Source organism: Aedes aegypti, chromosome 3 (assembly GCF_002204515.2).
Source record: "Aedes aegypti strain LVP_AGWG chromosome 3, AaegL5.0 Primary Assembly, whole genome shotgun sequence".
NCBI classification, from domain to species: Eukaryota; Metazoa; Arthropoda; class Insecta; order Diptera; family Culicidae; genus Aedes; species Aedes aegypti.
The window spans coordinates 247,860,217-247,879,775 of NC_035109.1; the positions used below are offsets into that span (position 1 = coordinate 247,860,217).

A 19,559-nucleotide genomic window follows, 5' to 3' on the forward strand; every position below is an offset into this window, starting at 1 on the left:
ATAACACTGAATACCTAGATATAAGAAATAATGAATGTAATGTTTGGAATGATAGAGAAACTTAAAAGTAGATGGAGTACCGTGTACCTTATAATACCGCTCCTAAATGCTTATCTTTGACAGATACGCGTATTTCGACTACCACTTGCAGTCTTCTTCAGTGTCAGTTACTCGTATCCACTGGATACGAGTGGATACGAGTAACTGACACTGAAGAAGACTGCAATTGGTAGTCGAAATACGCGTATCTGTCAAAGATAAGCATTTAGGAGCGGAATTATAAGGTACATGGTACTCCATCTACTTTTAAGTTTCTTTGTTTGAGATTCTGCTCAGAGGATTTGAACATTCATTAAAGAGTTTGGAATGATACTAATAAAGAAATTAAAAAAAAAAAACATACACGAGTATTTCAACCTAAACTGTACGGCCGTTTTCAGTGTCGTGTACTAGATTCGACTTGCAGTTGATTTGAATTGAGTGGCCCAAATGCAAAGGGGTGTAAGTGATATTTTAATCGGTTTTGAGTTGAGTATACTGAAATTACCTACTGTTTCAAGCTTTCTAACGGTATTTTCAGGTTATTTTTCTGTTAACCAAAAAAAATAATTGCAAAATAATTTGCAAAAGAAAGGCTTGCTTTTTTGGAATGAAAAAAATCCAAAATTGATTTTCTCAAAATTAGGTTTTGTTACTTATGCCCCTTTGCTTCTACCCCCTCAATTCTTGATACCGTTTTCGACTATTCTTGAGGAAACAATTTGATAAAATAAAATACAAATCATAATAAAAAACCAAAAGTATTAAAGCTTTTGATGATGATTGAGTTTTTGAAATCCTCATCACGAAGCCTTCAGAAAGCAGCTTACCATTCTTGGCTGATGTATTTGAAAAAAAAAGTATGTTGAAATATTCTCCAGAAAAATGGAAACCGAACAAAAACCCTACCGAAGCATTTACTTTAGAGTGGTTTAAAATATCGTTTTCGACCTTGGGATTAGGACTTTGCCGATACTGAAGACACAACTGTTTGTATATTCTCAGTTTTTGTCCAAACCAAACGAGCTCGAACTTTGGAAAAAGTAGAATAGAAACGAGCTCAAATTTTAGGAGGACATTCGGATTTTGATCTAAAGTCGGATGAACTCTGTGGAGTTAAACCAATATCTATCGTCCAGTTACCCTGCTCTCCCCTATCGGTATTATTTTTGGAAAGATATTATGAGCAGAATGATAATTTATACAAACAATTTTTCAAAATTTAGTTATGAAGGGCTTATGCAGTCTTGGTTTTCATCAAAGTGAACTTTTAGGCCGCACGGGACGTCTTTATTATCACGCTATCCATTTGAAGAAGCAAATCTCAAGCACTCCATATATCAATGTGAAAAATTTATCATATAATTCTACATATGTAGTGCATAATCGATTACATTTTCAGCTTCATTGGTTCACTAAAACTCGAGATTTGCTACTGCAAAGTTTAAAAAAAAAAAACTTATAGTGAGACAAAAGATAGGGAAAATAACACGGCCTCCCGTGTTACCTTAACTATAGATGGAATCCAACAGTCTGATCGATTGCCCATTGTGTAACAAAACGATTATTTGAACCATCTGAACTGTATGGACCCCAAGACGTTGTACAATAATTAATTTTTTTTTTTTTATGCTGTGGGACCCCAACAAGCTCAATCCAAGTGATCCGCCGTTTTGATACCAAAACGTCGGCAACTGTCACTTCGTTTGATAAAAACAACCATCATGTTCAGGCGCCTAAAATTTTCGCGTGATCAGCTTTCGTACGCCAGTGACCTTCTGAAGAAGAACTTTATCTACTCGCTGCAGCTGGAATCCAATTCTGACGCTGACAAATGGAACCAAAAGCGAGGTCAAGGTGTTTTCACTGTTTCAGTAAGTTTTTTATTGAAGATACAAACGTTGTGGTTTGAAGGTCGAAACGCACTATTCAGTTTCTATACAAACAGGCAATTCCTCGGCCGTTCAGCATTCGATTGGCTAAGTCACAGGATGAGCCTCATATTATGCACTTTATACGGGAGAACTTTTACGAAGAAGAGCCTTTGATTAAAAGTTTAAACATCAACAAATCCGTGGCTAATCCTTGTTTGGAAGAATATCTTTGCAACCATCTGAAAGCAGGTTCGTTGAAATCAATTTTGTCTTTTCGCTGCATTTATGTTATGTTTTCATCGTTTTAGGGTTCACTTTGCTTGCCGTGGAGGAGAAAGACAACAGAATCGTCGGTATTTCCGTCAATCAGCGCAACTGCGCCTGGGATGGCGACAGACTGCAAGAACAAGCCGATCGAGTTCAATGCGATCCTCTTCGAAAGCTTTTCTACATCTGGTCCATAGTATCGAAAGAGCCGCGACTGCATCAAAAGTTCAAAACGCCGTGCATCTTCGAGGTAAGTTACCAAACGCCCTAACGGTATCAACATTTTTATTCCACACTGTGCAAGCTCATGCGCAAAAGCACGCTGTCGGGTTTAAAGTTCCGCTATTCACCACATGAGGCGCTGTGGTAGTTTGGTTTTTGCTTTTCCATTCTCCAACCGTTTCCACTTTTTTTTGTACCAGATTGCCATCCTCGCAACGGCACGCGAAGCTCAGCGCCAAGGCATCGGATATCAATTAACGGTTCACTCACTGCGTTTGGCACGTGATTTAGGCTTCGATGTGGCTCGGATGGATTGCACCAATGAGTACAGGTAAGCGAATGTGCAGTCAAGAAGTCTTATGTGCGTGCTCTTAACACTGCACTATGGGCCATAAATCTAAATTTCACGACGAAAGTCCAAACATTCTCATGATCTAAAAGTAATACAGTCAACTCTCTCTTATTCGATATTTCGCATCTCGATATCGAGTTAGAGAACCATAGTAAAAGTTGGTTTTCATGAACCTGACTGCATTATTAATTGAAACTAATGCTCCCAGCTTCGTCTTGTCATCAAGTGGGCTGATGAAATACGTGACGGAATATCCCATACAAAATGACAGTTCCGTTCACTCTAGTTTTCCGACTTTCCCGGTGAATATCCTGTAATTTTTATACACATAAACACGTCGGGACCCTTGACGAACAAAACGGGGAAATAAACAATCTAATACGTTGACTCGTTCGTAAGCAATTTTGTGACATACAAACACCATTTCATTCTTATTTATATAGAAGATAGATGAAAGATGGGTTTTCGAAATTTCGTCGCGTAATATCCATTTTCGGCCCATAGTGCACTGGAGCTGTGTGCAGATGTTATCAACTTGTGTTCTTTTTTTCTGGGCTCTGCCTATGATTCTATGGTCCGCACTAGCTCCAGACTAGCGCAGCGAGCCGGCATGGAGTGCATGTGGTCCGTACCGTACAAACATCTGGTGGACTGTGACAAAAAACCAGTGGTGAAACCGGACAATCCTCACACCCACATTCGAGTGCACGCAACACAACTGAAACGCGCTTAGGAGCTTATTGTGTGACAATGTAGTTTTGTACAAATTAAATAAATTATATAATATGTTTAAAATCAGGAAGTCTAGGGTGCCGTATCCATTTTTTAAATTTCCATTTACGTCAACGTACTTTGGATAAACCTAAGTATATTAATCTTTTTCACACCTAGGTCACCTAATACACAAGCTGTAGTTTCCCAGAAAACACAAACTCGTATACGATATTGTCTTGTACTCTTAAAAGTGGAGCCGATATACGTAACTGCGCTATTACACTGCATGCAAATGTGTATATATCGCCTCCACATCTGTACTCTTCTATTCTATACACTCAATCTGTTCGGTAAAAATGACTGGATTTTGGAACTACCGAAAAAGTCAGTAAACTAAAAAATAAGTCAGAAATCGAAAAACAGAGATTTTTTTACTGAAATTTTGCAGAGAGCTTTCTTTTTATACCATATATCGATAAAAAACAAAACATGGTTAAATTTGCTTTTCAATTACGCGTGGCGACAGTTTTCATTTAACTGACTTTTTCGGTAGTTCCAAAACCCAGTAAAATTTTACCGACCCCAGTAATTTAATCTAAGTGTGTATCATATACAATTGGGTGTTTACTGCGTTGTCTCTTCAATATCACTCATATTCTGGCGCTCCGACGACACGAACCGGTGATACGCTCGGCGCCTCGACGATCATTCGCCGCGATCTACTCAGCTAGTCCCCGACGGAATCTAGTCGCATCGGTGGTCGGCAAAGTGTTGGGGTTGGTTCTGCAATTCCGGTTGAACGGTGATTTCCGGTTTGCAGGTGCCTCGACGGCTTATTTCCGATGCTACGTTACGCTTGTTCTACTCGGTCTAGTCTTTTTTTTTTTCTTCTAAGCAATGGGGGGATAATCTACTCAACAGACTCCGGACCGAGGTCCGGGAGTGTGGGGTTGGGGACCATTTACTACATGCAAGCAGTAAACAGGACTACACCCCCGACCCACTAAACCATTTCCATTGCCGCCAAACCATTCGTCTCTCCGGGACCACCCAGAAGGCATTGCTTCGGAGAGGGGCTATTGCACATCGCATCCTCCAGGTTAGCTGCGTAGCCATGCAGCAACGAACATCGATGACACGCTTGGGGGGGTCCACCAAGGTAGCATGCTGGCGCTTTACCAGCTTCCCAGGTGGTCCTCACATCCCATTGTCCGCTGAAGGCGGGCAGGGTCGACCACTACGCCCGCGCCCAGTTGCACCTCAGATATCAAGAACTGATACTGTGGGCTTCGCAATTTGACCTACTTAAGGCTCAGGCCCTATCAGCTAGCACCAGCTGGGATTGCTGACGAAGGGGCCTCCATCTGCCCCGAACAATCAGAGGCTCGTATCCGACCCAGTAAACCGGCGCCGTGTAGTTCCGGCGTCCAGAATAGAACTACGGACAACCCGTTCCGGTGGTAAGAGTCCACCAAACGGGGTAACCCCAATTCAAGGTGTGATGCGAAAAACCGTGTTGAGGAATGAATGGTCGAAGGGGTGAAAAAGATGTTCGGCCATTAACGGAGCCTCACAGTATTTTGTCCCTTACCGCGTTAATGCAGGGCTCTGGCGTGGTTGACCTCTTTTCCCGTGCTACTCGTGGGATCCAAAATGAGTACAAATTCAAATAACAATCAGATTAGTAGTGGTAGTGCAGGTAGTAGCAGTAGTAGGGAAGCGAACCCCTTCGCAAGAAGTGGGCTAGCTAGATGTGGCAAACATGCGGTCACGCATTGTGCGGAAACGCGGGCACACGAACAAAACGTGTTCCGCCGTTTCCTCTAAACCTGCACAAACTGGACATTCGGAAGAACCCGCATGACCGAAACGGTGTAGATATTGTCTAAAGCATCCATGACCCGAAAGGACCTGTGTCAGGTGGAATGTTAATTCCCCATGGCGCCTATTGACCCAGATATCTAACCTCGGAATTAACCTGTGAGTCCACACTCCCTTGGTGGAACTGTCCCACGCACGCTGCCATTTGACCATAGAGGCCAGTCTGGCAGTCCTGCGTATGCCTCTTGTGCCGCGCCTTCCGAAGCACTCTATGTCTTCCATGATAAGGATACAAATAGGCACCATACCGGTGATGACGCAGAGTGCATCGTGTGACACGGTACGGTACGCGCTCGCAACCCTCAGGCACAGTAGCCTATAAGTACTCTCTAGCTTGCTACGGTAGCTCTTGGTACTTAAGGCCGTGCCCCAAGCCGGGCCACCATACCTCAGTATGGACGAGGCGACACTGGCCAGAAGCTTACGCTTATTGGCGTACACCGCAGAGCTATTGTACATCATCCGGGACAGTGCCACAAAAGCTGTGGAGGCTCTCTTGCAGGCATAATCAACGTGGCTACCGAAGGTGAGCTTATCGTCGATCATCACCCAAAAGTGTTTGACGGAGCGCTTCGAAGTGATCGTGCAGTCGCCTACACTGATCACCGCTTGCTGCACCGACTTTCGGTTGTTGACAACAACAGCCTCAGTTTTGTGTTGAGCCAATTCCAGTTTACTGGAGCTCATCCACTCCTCCACAATTGCGATCGAGTGGGCTGCAGTCAATTCCACTTATTCGATAGATTCACCATAGACCTCCAGCGTAATATCGTCGGCAAAGCCAACGATGACCACACCCGCCGGGAATTTTAATCTCAACACCTCGTCGTACATGACATTCCATTACACCGGACCCAGGATGGAACCTTGCGGGACTAAGGAGGTTATGTGAAAGCACTTCCGACCCACCTCCGTGTCATAGACTAATACCCGATTCTGGAAGTAACTTCCGAGAATCTTGTACAGGTACTCGGGTATCCCCAGACGCAGGAGCGCATCAGCAATAGCCGCCCAACTGGCACTATTAAATGCATTCCTTACATCCAGAGTCACTACTGCGCAGTAGCGAATACCCCTCCTCTTACGCTGGAGTGCTATCTCAGCGGTTTTCTTAACCGTCAGAATAGCGTCTACAGTGGACCTCCCTTTCCGAAAGCCGAACTGTTTGCTTGAGAGACCATTTACACCCTCAGTGTACCTCAACAGTCTGTTGAGGATGATCTTCTCGAGCACCTTCCCCACCGTGTCAATCAAGCATATTGGTCTATACGCCGACGGGTCACCGGGTGGTTTCCCCGCCTTTGGCAATAGTACCAGGCTCTGGCTCTTCCACGCATCTGGAAATACTCCCTCGTCCAGGCATATCTGCATAGCAGATCTGAACATACCGGGAGCCTCCAAGATTGCGACTTTGAGGGCCAAGTTTGGAACTCCGTCCGGACCTGGTGCCTTCCCCATGCTTAGGGATTTTGCAATCCCTACAAGTTCCTCATCGGTTACTCTATCCTCATCGCCAGCCCCAATTCCCGGCTGTCCTACAAAAGGAGGCCATGGGCTAGGGTTGTGGCGCGGAAAGAGCCCCTCGATGATCCCCTTCAGCATCTGTGGAGATTGCTCCGTAGGAGCAATTGCACCTCTTGTCTTCGCCATAACGATCCTGTAGGCATCACCCCACGGGTTCGCGTTGGCACTCTGACAGAGTCCCTCGAAGTAGGCCTTTTTGCTTGCCCTTATCTCGGACTTCAGCGCGACTTTGGCAGCGGTGAACACCGCCCGTCGTTCTTCACGCTCCTGCTCGGTACGTGCTCGCTGCATCCGTCTCCTGGCCCGTAGGCAGGCACGGCGCAGGTTCGCAATTGCTTGAATCCACCAGTACGTCGGTGGTCTCCCATTCCTAGGGTGGACTTTTCTAGGCCTGGTCGCATCGCATGCATGCGAAAGCACCGCTACCAGTTCGTCCCCGCTTAGGCCGAGTAGGTTACGCTCACGGCGGAGCGCCTCCCTAAGTACTTCGTCATTGAAGTACGATGTCTTCCACGAGGGCTTGGCCTTGACCTAGCCGCTTCCTCAACCCGCTGCCTGCTGTTGTTGTAGTCGTACCGCCAGGTGGTCACTGTAAGTGTAGACATTGTCTACCCTCCAGTTCGAACTACTCGTTAGGCCAGGACTACAAAAAGTAACGTCGATAATCGACTCCGCTCCGTTTCGGCTGAAGGTACTTTTGGTACCAACATTAGCCAGATCGACATCTAGCACTGCCAGTGCCTCTAGCAGGATTTGACCTCGCTGGTTCATGATACGGCTTCCCCATTCCACGGCCCAGGCATTGAAGTCACCCGCTATTACTACTGGCCTTCGCCCTGTCAGCACGGTCGTCATACAGTCCAGCATCTGCGTGAACCGCTCGGTCGACCAACTCGGAGGCGCATAGCAGCTACAGAAGAGGACCCCGTTTACCTTGGCGATCACAAAGCCCTCGTAGGTAGTAGACACCAACTCCTGGACGGAGTATTTACCCGTCGTCCATATCGCCGCCATTTTTTCGGATACATCCTCGACCCAGTTGCCGTTGCCGGCGGGTACTCGGTATGGGTCCGATATGATGGCGATGCCCGTCCCCCACTCAGCAACTGACTGATACAGCAGTTGCTGAGCTGCGTCACAATGGTTCAGGTTCAGCTGTGTTACCTGCACTGTGACTTTTCGTTTATGGCTCTTTTGAAGGTCAGGCACCTTGAGCCTCCCGTTGGATGCTTGTTGTTCACGGACTTCCCGGAACAAACCAAGCACTTGGGAGGGTTCTTGCAGCCTAGTGCCTTATGACCTTCTTCACCACAACGCCTACACAACTTGGTCCTATCAGGGCCTTTACAGCCCCAGGACTTGTGTCCTGGTTCCCTACACCTAAAGCAAATCACCGGTTGCTCATGTATGTTCAGTGAGCATACTGACCAACCAAACTTGATCTTACCTACCTTAGCGGACTTATTTGCGTCTGCCACAGGTAGGTATACTAAGGCCACCTGAGTACCTGCCGGACCTTTCCGTAGCTGAATGGCAGCGGTGGGCACCTGAATCTCACACTGTTGCCGCAGTGCCGTGACGAGCTCTTCTGCGTTGGTGATCTCGTCAAGGTTCATCACCTTCAGAGTCACTGACTGCGTCAGAGCCCTCACCTCGACACCCTCGCCAAGGACCTCTTCCGCCAAACTTTTGTAGGCGGCGCCCTTGCGCTCCTTGTCGCGCTTAAGCTCGAGGATCATTTCACCTGTACGAGTGCGTCTGACACTGCGTACGTCGGCTCCTAGATCTGCGAGCTTCGCGTCACTGCGCATCACCTTCAGGACTTCCGAGTACTTGAACTCTTCCGTCTTGATGATGATCGCATCACCCTTTTCGGACTTGGCACCTACCCTCCTACCTTTCTTAGGCCTGATATCCCTGCGCTCCTACACTTCCTGCTTCTTCTTCTTCTTCTTTCTCACTACTGTTGTCCAAGGGGCGTCCCCCCCTGATCCGCCCTAACCTGTGGTGATTGAGGACCTCTCAAAGGTCGCAACCCCCTGTTCCCATCACTCCGTGAGGGGCCAGCCTTTTCGGGCCCACCCTTCTCGGCTTCCCGGGACGCCTGGCTGGGGTCCGATTTTCCGGCACTTCTGCCGGTTTTCGGGGTTAATATCCGCCTGACCTTACGAGCGCCGCCGGGTAGCTCCTCGCATGACGGCTGCCTCGCACGCTTCTGCGATTGCTTGTTGTAAGCATTCGCTTCCGCACTTTTGGGGCTACCCGCGAAAACGAAGGGCTCCGTCTGGGTAGACTTCGGCACCTTCAATTCCACTGGTTCTGCCGCTGCCACAGTCGCCATGGTTCTGCTTGGCCGCCAACATCGACTTACGAAGTCTGAACAGGGCCTGCTTGAGGTCCTTGCTGATGTTAGACTTCGAGGACGCAAAGTCAATGATGGAGTCAAGCTGCTGTGCAGCCACTTCCATCGCAGAAAGCCCATCTCTACTTTTATTGATGGCCCTCATCAACCACGTCCATCCATAACCTCACCCGATGCGTTAGCCGGGGATGAAATATGGTTTCCAGCACTAGCACTACGTGCACTGCTGCCTCTTCCTGCTTCCATTCTCCTCAACGGAGACCTAGCTAACCCCCTTCTTGCGAAGAGATTCGCTTCCCTACTACTGCTACTACCTGCACTACTACTACTATTTTGATTTTGGTTTGAAATTGTAATCATTTTGGATCCCACGAATAGCACGGGAAAAGAGGTCCACCACGCCAGAGCCCTGCATTAACGCGGTAAGGGACAAAATACTATGAGGGGTGCCCAGGTGCCCCACAGGCTCCGTTAATGACCGAACATCTTTTAACCCCTTCGACCATTCATTCCTCAGCACGGTTTTTCGCTTCACACCTTGAATTGGGGTTACCCTGTTTGGTGGACTCTTACCACCGGAACTGGTCATCCGTAGTTCTATTCTTCAAGCCGGAAACTACACAGCAATACTCGGTCTAGTCTCAGACGGAGGATCTAGCCTACTCCGATTGAGCCCGATAGTCTACTTTATGTTATGGCCGATAGATTCGGGATGATCCTGAGGCATCCCATTCTTGCTGCCACTTAGCCAGCGAACAATTTCTCGACAAATTCTTCGCCTGCCAGGTTTCTCTTTGCTGATAGCAGTTATCGGATAGGATGATATAGTCCTGTACGCGCTCACCACTCGCATGGTACTGAGTCGAAACGCACTGTTTAACTTCTCCTGATTCCGCTTGGTCTGTAGCGCCGCGCCCCAGACTGGTGCACTGTATCTTAAATGCGAAGTAGATACTCCAGCCAGAAGACGCCTTTTACTGCTTCTAGGACCACCTATTTTGGGCGTAATTCTTGTGAGCGCATTAGTCCCCTTCACCGCCTTTTAGCATGCGTAATCGACGTGACGTGACTGAAGTTCAGACTATCGTCTAGCTTTACACCCAGGAGTTTCAGCGTTCGCTGTGAAGCTATTATGGCATGCCCTCAGACAGTGATCTCGGCGTGCATGACAGCTTTGTGTTTGCTAACCTAGCACCTCTGTTTTGTTATAGACTATCTTCAGCTTGACTCCCTCCATCCAATCTTCGACCAGGCCAATTGTCTCCATTGTCAGCATTTCTACTTCTTCCTGTGTCTTACCTATTATTACCGTTAGGACAACGTCATCGCCAAAGCCGCAATCTCGACCCCTTGGGTAGCTCCAGCGATTGGACCCGTCATACATCGCGTTCCACAGCGTTGGACCCAGTGTGGAACCTGGTGGGACTTTCAGCCGTTATTTTGACTCCTTTTTTAAGTAGTCGGGAACCCGCATTCTGTGCAGCGCTGTGGCAATAGCCTTCCAGCTGACACTGTTAAACACGTTCTTCTCATCTATCGTGACCACGGCACAGTAAAGATTCCCTTTACGCCTTTGCTTCAATGCTTTCTTGGCCCTCTCCAGCACCATCCGTCCACCGTCAACCTTCCTTTCCAAAATGGTACTCCGTTCTCGCTTTCTGCGCATTTTATCATCCTGTTGAGGATAACTCATTCCAAGAGTTTATCGAGTGTGTTCAATAAACATATAGGCCAATATGATCCTGGATCCCTGGGCGGTTTTCTTGGTTTCGGCAGCAGTAAGATTTTCTGAATTTTTCATATTTCTGGAAATTTACCTTCGATCAGGCATTTCTGCAGAACCTTCCTAACCATATCTGCAGGGCCGCATATACGGGGGGGGGGGGGGGCATGTTCCCCGGGCCCCCCACAAATCTTGACAAATATATTTGTAGTTAAACTTTTACGAATATTTGAATCAATGCATTGCCGTGAATCGCAAGTCAGTCCCAACTAAATTTTCGTCAAAATTGAGTTGAGTTCAACGCTCTTTCAGCTACACAAATAAAATAATAGGAAACTTTAGGAAAAAACAGAAAGTCAAATTGTCCCATAATTAAGAGTAACCGCAAATCAGTCCCACTACAGACTTTCGCTCTGTGGAACACAAAAATGTAACTTGTTTTGATCATCTTTATATTTTTCTCGGAAAGATATCTGTGTGGCATGTGCCAGCCTAGAGAATGGACTAGTCTAGAATGACACTCAATATACGAGTCCGCATTAACGGGCGACGGCATTTGCTCCCCGCATCAGTCCTACACAGGAACGCAAGGTTGTCGGTTGTGCTTTAGCATGCCGGGTGATTTGCTAACTCTCTTCTCAGTTTCCACATTGGCGAATCCTGCCAGGTTTTGATTATAATTTCTTGTAAAAAAAATCACCCGGCATCGCTTGAGTGCGTAGTTTGTGAGAAGTGCGTGGAGTGATTCAGTGATGATTGTGGTTTGGTATTCGTTTGTATAGTGAAGTGTAAATAAACGGAGTGGCAAGCGGATCCGAACTTAGGAAAAGGTAACTACGCATTTTATTCATTGCTTGGTTGATTGAGTCGGTGCGTCACTGTTTGTTTGTATGTGTGACTCGAAGGTGCAGACGCGCTGAGCCGCTGATACATATCTGCACGGAAACTGTTCTTCGAACCCATACACGTAAAAATCGGACTACTCAAAAATTATGTTCTTTCAATTCAAATTTGAGAAAACTGCATTTAGTGTTTACCCACGGTTGGGTTGTTTTGCCGCTCTCGCAACAGTAAAAATAGACAGACGCACCGACCCAGCGTCAAATGTCCGTGGAATAAGCCAAATTTGGGTACTTTCGAGTTTACCCAAATTTAAGTTTTTTAACTCACTACGGAGACTTTAAAAGCTAACACTGGGTACAAATGGTTTGGCACTGAGTTTTTTTTTTTCGCTGTTATCAAATGAAAACTACCTACTGATAGCTATAGCCAAATTTGGAATATCCCTCGGAACAGCCGAATTCAGTCAAAGTTGGGTCAATTTGTGTCTCCATGTAATTTGAGCATGACCCCTTTCTTCCCAACGAGTGTTATAAAAATAGAGAGAGCTGCGTGTGTGTCTATCCAATGAGGGTGAATCGGCCCAGTGACCAGGTTTAGGTAAATGAAATGTTTCTAATACTTAAGAAAAAAAACTCAAATTTGATTTGAATCAACCTAGATTTGAGTAAATTTTTATAATGAAGTCGAGAGTGAACTGCCTAATGAGGACTTTGGAAATTGGAACAATTTTGGATTGTTATGCCAAATACAGATTTTTGGTTTGTTGGGCTCAACTCATGTTCGAGGGGATCTGCGTTTCTGTGCATGTTGGTTTTCGCGCTGAGAGAGGGAGGTCACTGTACAAGAATTCACATCGATAAATTTTTTAATTTTATTTTTCAATGCATAAATATTTTGTGTAGTGTTCATCGTTCTTTTGTGAGTAAATTGAATGTTGCAAGATTTCCTTAACACAACGGATTCTTGGGCCCATGTTTTATGGAAAATAATGAGGTTCGTTGAGAGGTTGGTTTTAAGCTTTGATCACGGTACGTTGTTGGGCTTAAGGTGTCATTTGACAAAGGTCTTAAAAGTAAAACAAAAAAATGGTTAAGTACCGTCCAGGATTTTCTAGTGTTGAGAGTACCTACCGGAGAATGATTGTAGTGTTTTTGTCAGAAGTCAAACAAGATTTATTTTTAAATGTTTCTCCTACAGTTCATTCGATGACCTTTTCACAAATGGGTCGGTGTTCAGAGAGATTGAACCAAGTGTTTTTCGATGGTTTATAATTCTCTCTTCTCTCTTTGTCGTATGTGAGAGTACTGATATTTGTTTTTTTTTCATCTAAAAATAACCTCATTATAATTTGCGTCACATTTTTCTGTACTTCTATGCTGCAACTGCTTGCCAATTGTATTTGTTATCCGAATAAGCTGGTCAGAATTGATATTCCTTGTTTCGCAGAGACCAGACGTTCGTCTTTTTTCGTCAACATGTGTAAAGCTTTGTACTGACCGTTATTAAAATATGTCTGTAAGGCTTTATTGCCGACCGTCATCAAAAATATATCTTTATTTTTCCGTTGTGATTATGATTGAAATTCCGATTTCATTTCATATTGGTGTTGGTGTCGATTGTCAAATTTTCCACCTGTGGCTTGTGGTTTAATACATTTTTACAGTCGTTTGTGTCCTCGTGATGTCTAAAGAAGTTCAAATGGCTGGCAGTCTGTAATGGCTTGAGGTTCAATTAAGTTTTATTTACACGTTTTGAAGAGTTTTGTTTAAGTTTGATATTGGAATATGTTTTGTTCTGCTTGGTGACTATGGCAGAAATTCAATTATATTTATTGAGATCATTCAATCATTATTAAATAAATTGCCCTTTTTTTGTGCTTTTGAATGTAATTTGCAAAAATATATAAAAAATAAGACTAATTCACGAGATCGCGACAGCTAAGCAAGAAACAAAAAGAGGTAGCATGTTGTTCGGGACGACCATGCATTAAATGAATTGAGTCTAGAGAAAAGACCAGTTAACGTGTTGTTCGGGACGACCACGCAAGAAACAAAAAGAGATGGCATGTTGTTCGGGACGACCATGCATTAAATGAATTGAGTCTAGAGAAAAGACCAGTTCGCGTGTTGTTCGGGACAACCACGCAAGAAACAAAAAGAGAAAGCATGTTGTTCGGGATGACCATGCATTGAATGAATTGAGTCTAGAGAAAAGACTAGTTCGCGTGTTGTTCGGGACGACCACGCAAGAAACAAAAAGAGATAGCATGTTGTTCGGGATGACCATGCATTAAATGAATTGAGTCTAGAGAAAAGACTAGTTTGCGTGTTGTTCGGGACGACCACGCAAGAAACAAAAAGAGATAGCATGTTGTTCGGGACGACCATGTATTAAATGAATTGAGTCTAGAGAAAAGACTAGTTCGCGTGTTGTTCAGGATGACCACGCAAGAAACAAAAAGAGATGGCAATGTGTTTCGGGATGACCATGCATTAAATGAATTTATTGAGTCTACAGAAAATACTGGTTCGCGTGTTGTTCGGTACGACCACGCAAGATATAAAAAAGGAATGGCATGTTGATCAGGACCACCATGCATTTAAGTATTTGAGTCTAGAAGGGAAGATAATTTGCATGTTGCTCAGGAAAGCTACGACCATGCGTTATATGATTTAGATAGATGATATATAATATGAGATATTGATCCGTATAGAGTATGATATGACAGAAATTAGAGCTTAAATCAGAATACCAATCTCAGCTGTGCAAATCTCGGTTATAGTTCGTTTGCTGACATCTCAACAAAAGTGACGTTTGATGTCAGCGGCACCCACAGGTGCTGCTATAAATCAACTTAATTGTTTTGCTAACATATAAGCTTAAAATCAGTTGCTTACCACTCAACTGTGCGGATCTCGGCAAAAGAATGAAAATTAGCCATGCTGTGTTCGTTTTTCAGAGATATTGTGGCAAATATACAGACAAGGGGTATCGGCAAAGATGGTTGTAATAAACTTGTTATTTATTGCAGTGAGCAGACGCCCCAAAGGAATTGAACGATGATAAACCCTCTATTCTAATTGTATCAATCAGTGCTGGCCCTCTAATCGGATCTCGTATGTAGTAATGAATGATAAACAACCTCACACGATGGTTTGCCGATCACGATTGTTACATTAAGCGATAAATAAGATATTGTCAATATCATCCATTTGTAATCCCTGGTGGGGAGTGCACATCGTCGATTGTTGGAAGGTGAAATCGAGTTGAAAAGTGTCAGTACCACAATGTCCTTGATACAGTTGCATGAAAGAAAACCTAAAAGACGTTTTCGTAAAACTACTGAACAAAATTAATTTGTCATCCCTAAATACTTTCGTGAGAGGTCTCAAGTTTTCTCTAGGGAAGGAAGTTTTTTTTTTGAGATGAAGGGAGATGTGTGGCATGTGCCAGCCTAGAGAATGGACTAGTCTAGAATGACACTCAATATACGAGTCCGCATTAACGGGCGACGGCATTTGCTCCCCGCATCAGTCCTACACAGGAACGCAAGGTTGTCGGTTGTGCTTTAGCATGCCGGGTGATTTGCTAACTCTCTTCTCAGTTTCCACAATATCGTAATGAAAAGCAGGTTGTGAAAGGTTCATTAAGATTGGTTCATCAACCAATCCTCTGGAATTTTTGAAATATACGTATGGAAAATGAGTTTGAAAACTTCACAGTCCATTTTCTCAATGCCTACTTTTTGCAGATGGGACTAACTTGCGATTCATGGCAGTGCAATAGTACATACTTTTTTGAATCGCATCATATGATTTGAAAGCTTCATTTTTTTTGAGAATTCCGCAATAATGGGCGAAATTTGTGCAAATAAACTCAAATGAATTTCCAAAACAAAATATTAGAACATAGAATGGGATTTTGTTGACTTCATGAGAAACAAGGAGATTGAGAAAGATTCAAAAACGATTTGGATAAACAAACCTAAATTTCTAACGATTTTTAATGTGACTTTTCCAACTGTACCGAAAGCTTTCTCAACAAAGTCTAAGATTACGATCGAATTCAATTTATAGATCGGCAGATTAAGTGATAGAACTTAGTTATCTAATATTAATTTTCAAAATGACTATATATCACATTGCAAGGTTGGTAGTATTTAAGTGCCTTGAATATAGGAACTTTTGAGATATTTAGCTTGAAGAAGACCAAGAAGAGACCAGACAGTAAACAAAAAGTGACCGAAAATGAACCAAACAGGAAACAGAAAAACAAATCGTATCCTAATAGGCACTAGAAGATGAGAGATTGATTCTTCATCATTGAATCAGGCCAGACATTTATCACTCGTTTTTGTAATTTCTTGTGTTTTTCGGTCAGTATTACTGTTTGTATTTTTTCATGATTTTCTCAAGCAAATTCGTGAGAATTCAGGTATTTCGAAAGATTCATAGCTAATTCCGAAGATTTCTTCAGAAGTTCATTAAATGATTATTTCTCGTGGAGAATTTTCCTAAGGAAATTTTCCAAGAATTTTGTTTCGGTATCTCAAGAATGAAACCTATGTTTTTCCAAGGATAATCATAAAAATTACCTTAAAGATTGCATCAAAAATTTCTTGAAAGATTCGTTTAGATATTTTTCAAGGAAGTCCCAAGTCCCCAAGAAGTTTCCGGTGATTCTTCCATCAATTTTCTTAGTCCAAGATTCACGTTTAGAACATCTTCAAAAAATATTTGTGAGATAACATAACAATTGATTGAATAACAACTGGAGCATTCGGTTGAAGAATTAGTGAAAACATATATGGAGGAAACCCCTAGTATAGTTTCCGAAAAAAATCGGGGTAATCCCTGAGGAAATTAATAATGGTCGTATCGATGGAGTGCTCAAGGATTTCCTGGAGTAAATCCTTTAATCATATTTTTGAAAAACCGCTGAAGGATTTTTTTTGGGAAAATTGGAATAGAAATCCTTAGAAGAGTTTCAAGAAGGATCCCTGTATGAGTCCTTGAATCTCTGGACAATTCATTAGAAGATTTTCTGAACTTTTTCCCCGAGACATGTAAGACGAAAGCCTTGATAAACCTTTTGAATAGCTGCGTCCAAGTCTTTGAAATTTTCTCTGGAATCTGTAGAATTTTGCATCAGGATTCACTGCAATCCAAATAAGAAAAAAACAGACTTAAGAGACACATTTTGATTAAACAAGAGACCTTAGAGACCTTCCTTGAAAAAAAAGAGACCAAGTTCCTAGAAAAAGACTTACCAGCTCCACACCGATTTCTTCAATTTGAATCTGTTAAAAAAATCTGTATTTTCAACAACTTGAATATTGAAACTGAAATAGAATACGAATAATTTGAATCATGATACCATTAAAAGATGAATCATCAAATGTATTTTGTGTTGACATTTTTTTTTCTGCAAAATATAAGATGATTTTTATTTCTGGGAAAAGGGCCCCCACAAAACAATGGCCCTCGGGCCCCCACATTTGCAAATCCGGCCCTGCATATCTGGATACGCAAGGACCGCTGCTTTAAGGGCCACATTGGCGGTTCCGTCCAGACGCGGGGCCTTGTTCAGCTTCAGCGCTTTCACCGCTGCTGTAAGCTCATCGTTGGAGACCAGACGATCTTCGGCATTTCCAACCTCTTCTTTGGCATATAGAGTGGCAGGCCACATTGTGAAGTCATGCTTTGGGAATAGACCCTCGACGATGACTGTCAGTTTGTGTGCACATTTTCCGACCGGCGTCGACAGGACCTTGATTAGCATAAACTACTCGGCATTTCTTTTTGAAGCAGTTGGACTTACTATGCTTATTCTCTTGTTTCAAAGCTTCTCTGGCTTGCTAAAATACATTTCTCCGTTAATTACGAACTTCCTCATGTCTTGCTCTCTAATATCTCTCCTGGCTCTAAGACAAGCAGCGCGAAGAGTACAAAGCACCAGTATACGGGACGCCGGTTGTTTGGAGGTTTCCATTTTTTCGGCATTGATAAGTCACATGCCCTGACCATTGTCATTGTCAGCTCCACATCGAGATCTGGACATCGTTGTCCACACGAAGTGCCTCAACAAAAAGTTCCTTGTCGAAAGCCTTCGTTTTCAACTACTGCACGAGAGCCGTGTTTCTCGGCATTGCCACGCAGGCCCATCGATTAATGGTATAGCGGATTGCCAATTGATCGCTATTAGGGGGGCAACGTGGCGTAGTTGGCTACACGTTCGCTTTATAAGCGGTAAACATGGGTTTGATTACCAGCCCTCTCAACAAAAAACTTCGTCAGTCCGCTCATGAACAACACGAGCCCATCCGTCCAACACCACGGCCGTCTAAAAGCGGACTGCCATCTGACCCTTCTTTGAACGAATGCTGAACTGCACCCGGATTAACACGGCAATCGAAAAACTATAAGGGTACATCCCTATGGGGTTGTACGAACTGGTGACGTAGGACCACGATGGTTAGTTTAACTGAATTTGATGTCGTTCTTGTTGCTCGTTTTGGCTTCATACTGTTTTCTGTGCTCGAAACTTTCGTAAATATTTATGCATATAACGATTTGCAGCCAAGTGTACGTATAATCATGTCTCAACTATACATTATCTTTATCCGATGAATTCGTCATATTTATCTATGAAAATGTGAAATTTCACTTCAGGTTGTATGATCATTTTGAAATTATATTAATAACCTCCTATAAAATATATGGTAGCATTGGAAAGAACAGTAGTGATTGAGGCTTGTTCAGCATGCTGAAGTAAAATCTAAGTAATTCTAATTAAAGAAGCTTCAGTCATTTGTTAATCTTATAGTTTTAGAGAAATATTTTTCTATTAATGTGATAAATAAAGTCGGAAATATTACTCTGTTGACACTTTTACGCACATTTGGTGGCCCTGAAAAGAGCCAAAGGCTTTGTTAGCTCGGATGCTGTCATAGATGAATCGCACTACAGGATGTTATCAGTTGATTGCCATAGTTAAACGAAGAATCTTCAACGCAAGTGTATAAATATGAATAAGTTCTCTGCTTATACGACGAACCAGATGAATGTTTCGTGGTGTGGATGGCACACATTGTTGCTGATGTATTAGATAACACGGCTGAAGTCGAAATCTGAAAACGTAGCTTAAGTTTGAAAGCTTGAGCGATACCACAAGCCGGACGCTAACGCCTAACGGGCTTGATTCTTGACTGCACCACAGAGATGATGAGTTTATCACGAGTCGAAATCTGTAAGCACAGGTCAATCCAGAAATCTTGAGCGATTTCACAAACACGACGCTGATCAACAGCTCAGCAGGCTTCTGGCGGCGAGGTACTCCTTGCTTAGCAGGTTCGAAGGAGAGGGATTCCACGGAGGCATGCAAGTCGATTCTGATCGACCATTTCAAAAATATCTGAAACTTTGCACAGTTTTTCAGTTCCATCTAAATCGTCATTTTCCGATATCAAATCTTCAAGTTGAGTCACGACTAACTTTTCAAAAGGGTGTATGTGAAAATGGTTCAAAAATATTCAAAAAGCTGCACAGCAAAAACGGTTCGTTCGATTGTTAGACAACTAAAGAAACAAAGTTAGACAACTAAATAAAGATTCCAAAAAAAAAACACAAAGTAAAAAAAAAATTTTTTTGCATTAAAAAACATCATTTTTGTCACAAAAACTCAAATATCTCAAAACCCTATCGGAATACCAACGTAATTTTTTGAGGGAAAACGGTCCATTATATTAGCTATCTACCA

At 43.4% G+C, this 19,559-nt stretch overlaps 1 protein-coding gene across 2 annotated transcripts; it reads left to right on the forward strand.

The window, feature by feature from the left end:
- Positions 1 to 1,703: 1,703 nt before the first annotated feature.
- Positions 1,704 to 3,551, forward strand: LOC5565219. 2 transcript variants are annotated; one of them, XM_021853129.1, is made up of 5 exons: positions 1,704 to 1,913; positions 1,973 to 2,162; positions 2,222 to 2,430; positions 2,603 to 2,733; positions 3,340 to 3,551. In XM_021853129.1, the coding sequence occupies exons 1-5, from the start codon at positions 1,764 to 1,766 to the stop codon at positions 3,485 to 3,487; spliced, it is 828 nt and encodes a 275-aa protein (XP_021708821.1). In that variant the 5' UTR covers positions 1,704 to 1,763; the 3' UTR covers positions 3,488 to 3,551. The 2 variants fall into 2 exon arrangements, with proteins under 2 accessions (XP_021708821.1, XP_001649572.2); XM_001649522.2 differs by having other exon boundaries at positions 1,988 to 2,162.
- The last annotated feature ends 16,008 nt before the right edge of the window (positions 3,552 to 19,559 follow it).

What these genes read in the sequence shown, in the direction of transcription:
- LOC5565219 (XM_021853129.1), top strand. Translation starts at nt 1,764, where the DNA reads ATGTTCAGGCGCCTAAAATTTTCGCGTGATCAGCTTTCGTACGCCAGT. An exon ending in AAGGTGTTTTCACTGTTTCA is followed by an intron (nt 1,914 to 1,972) that starts GTAAGTTTTTTA and finishes CGCACTATTCAG; the next exon opens with TTTCTATACAAACAGGCAAT. An exon ending in AAACGCCGTGCATCTTCGAG is followed by an intron (nt 2,431 to 2,602) that starts GTAAGTTACCAA and finishes TTTTTGTACCAG; the next exon opens with ATTGCCATCCTCGCAACGGC.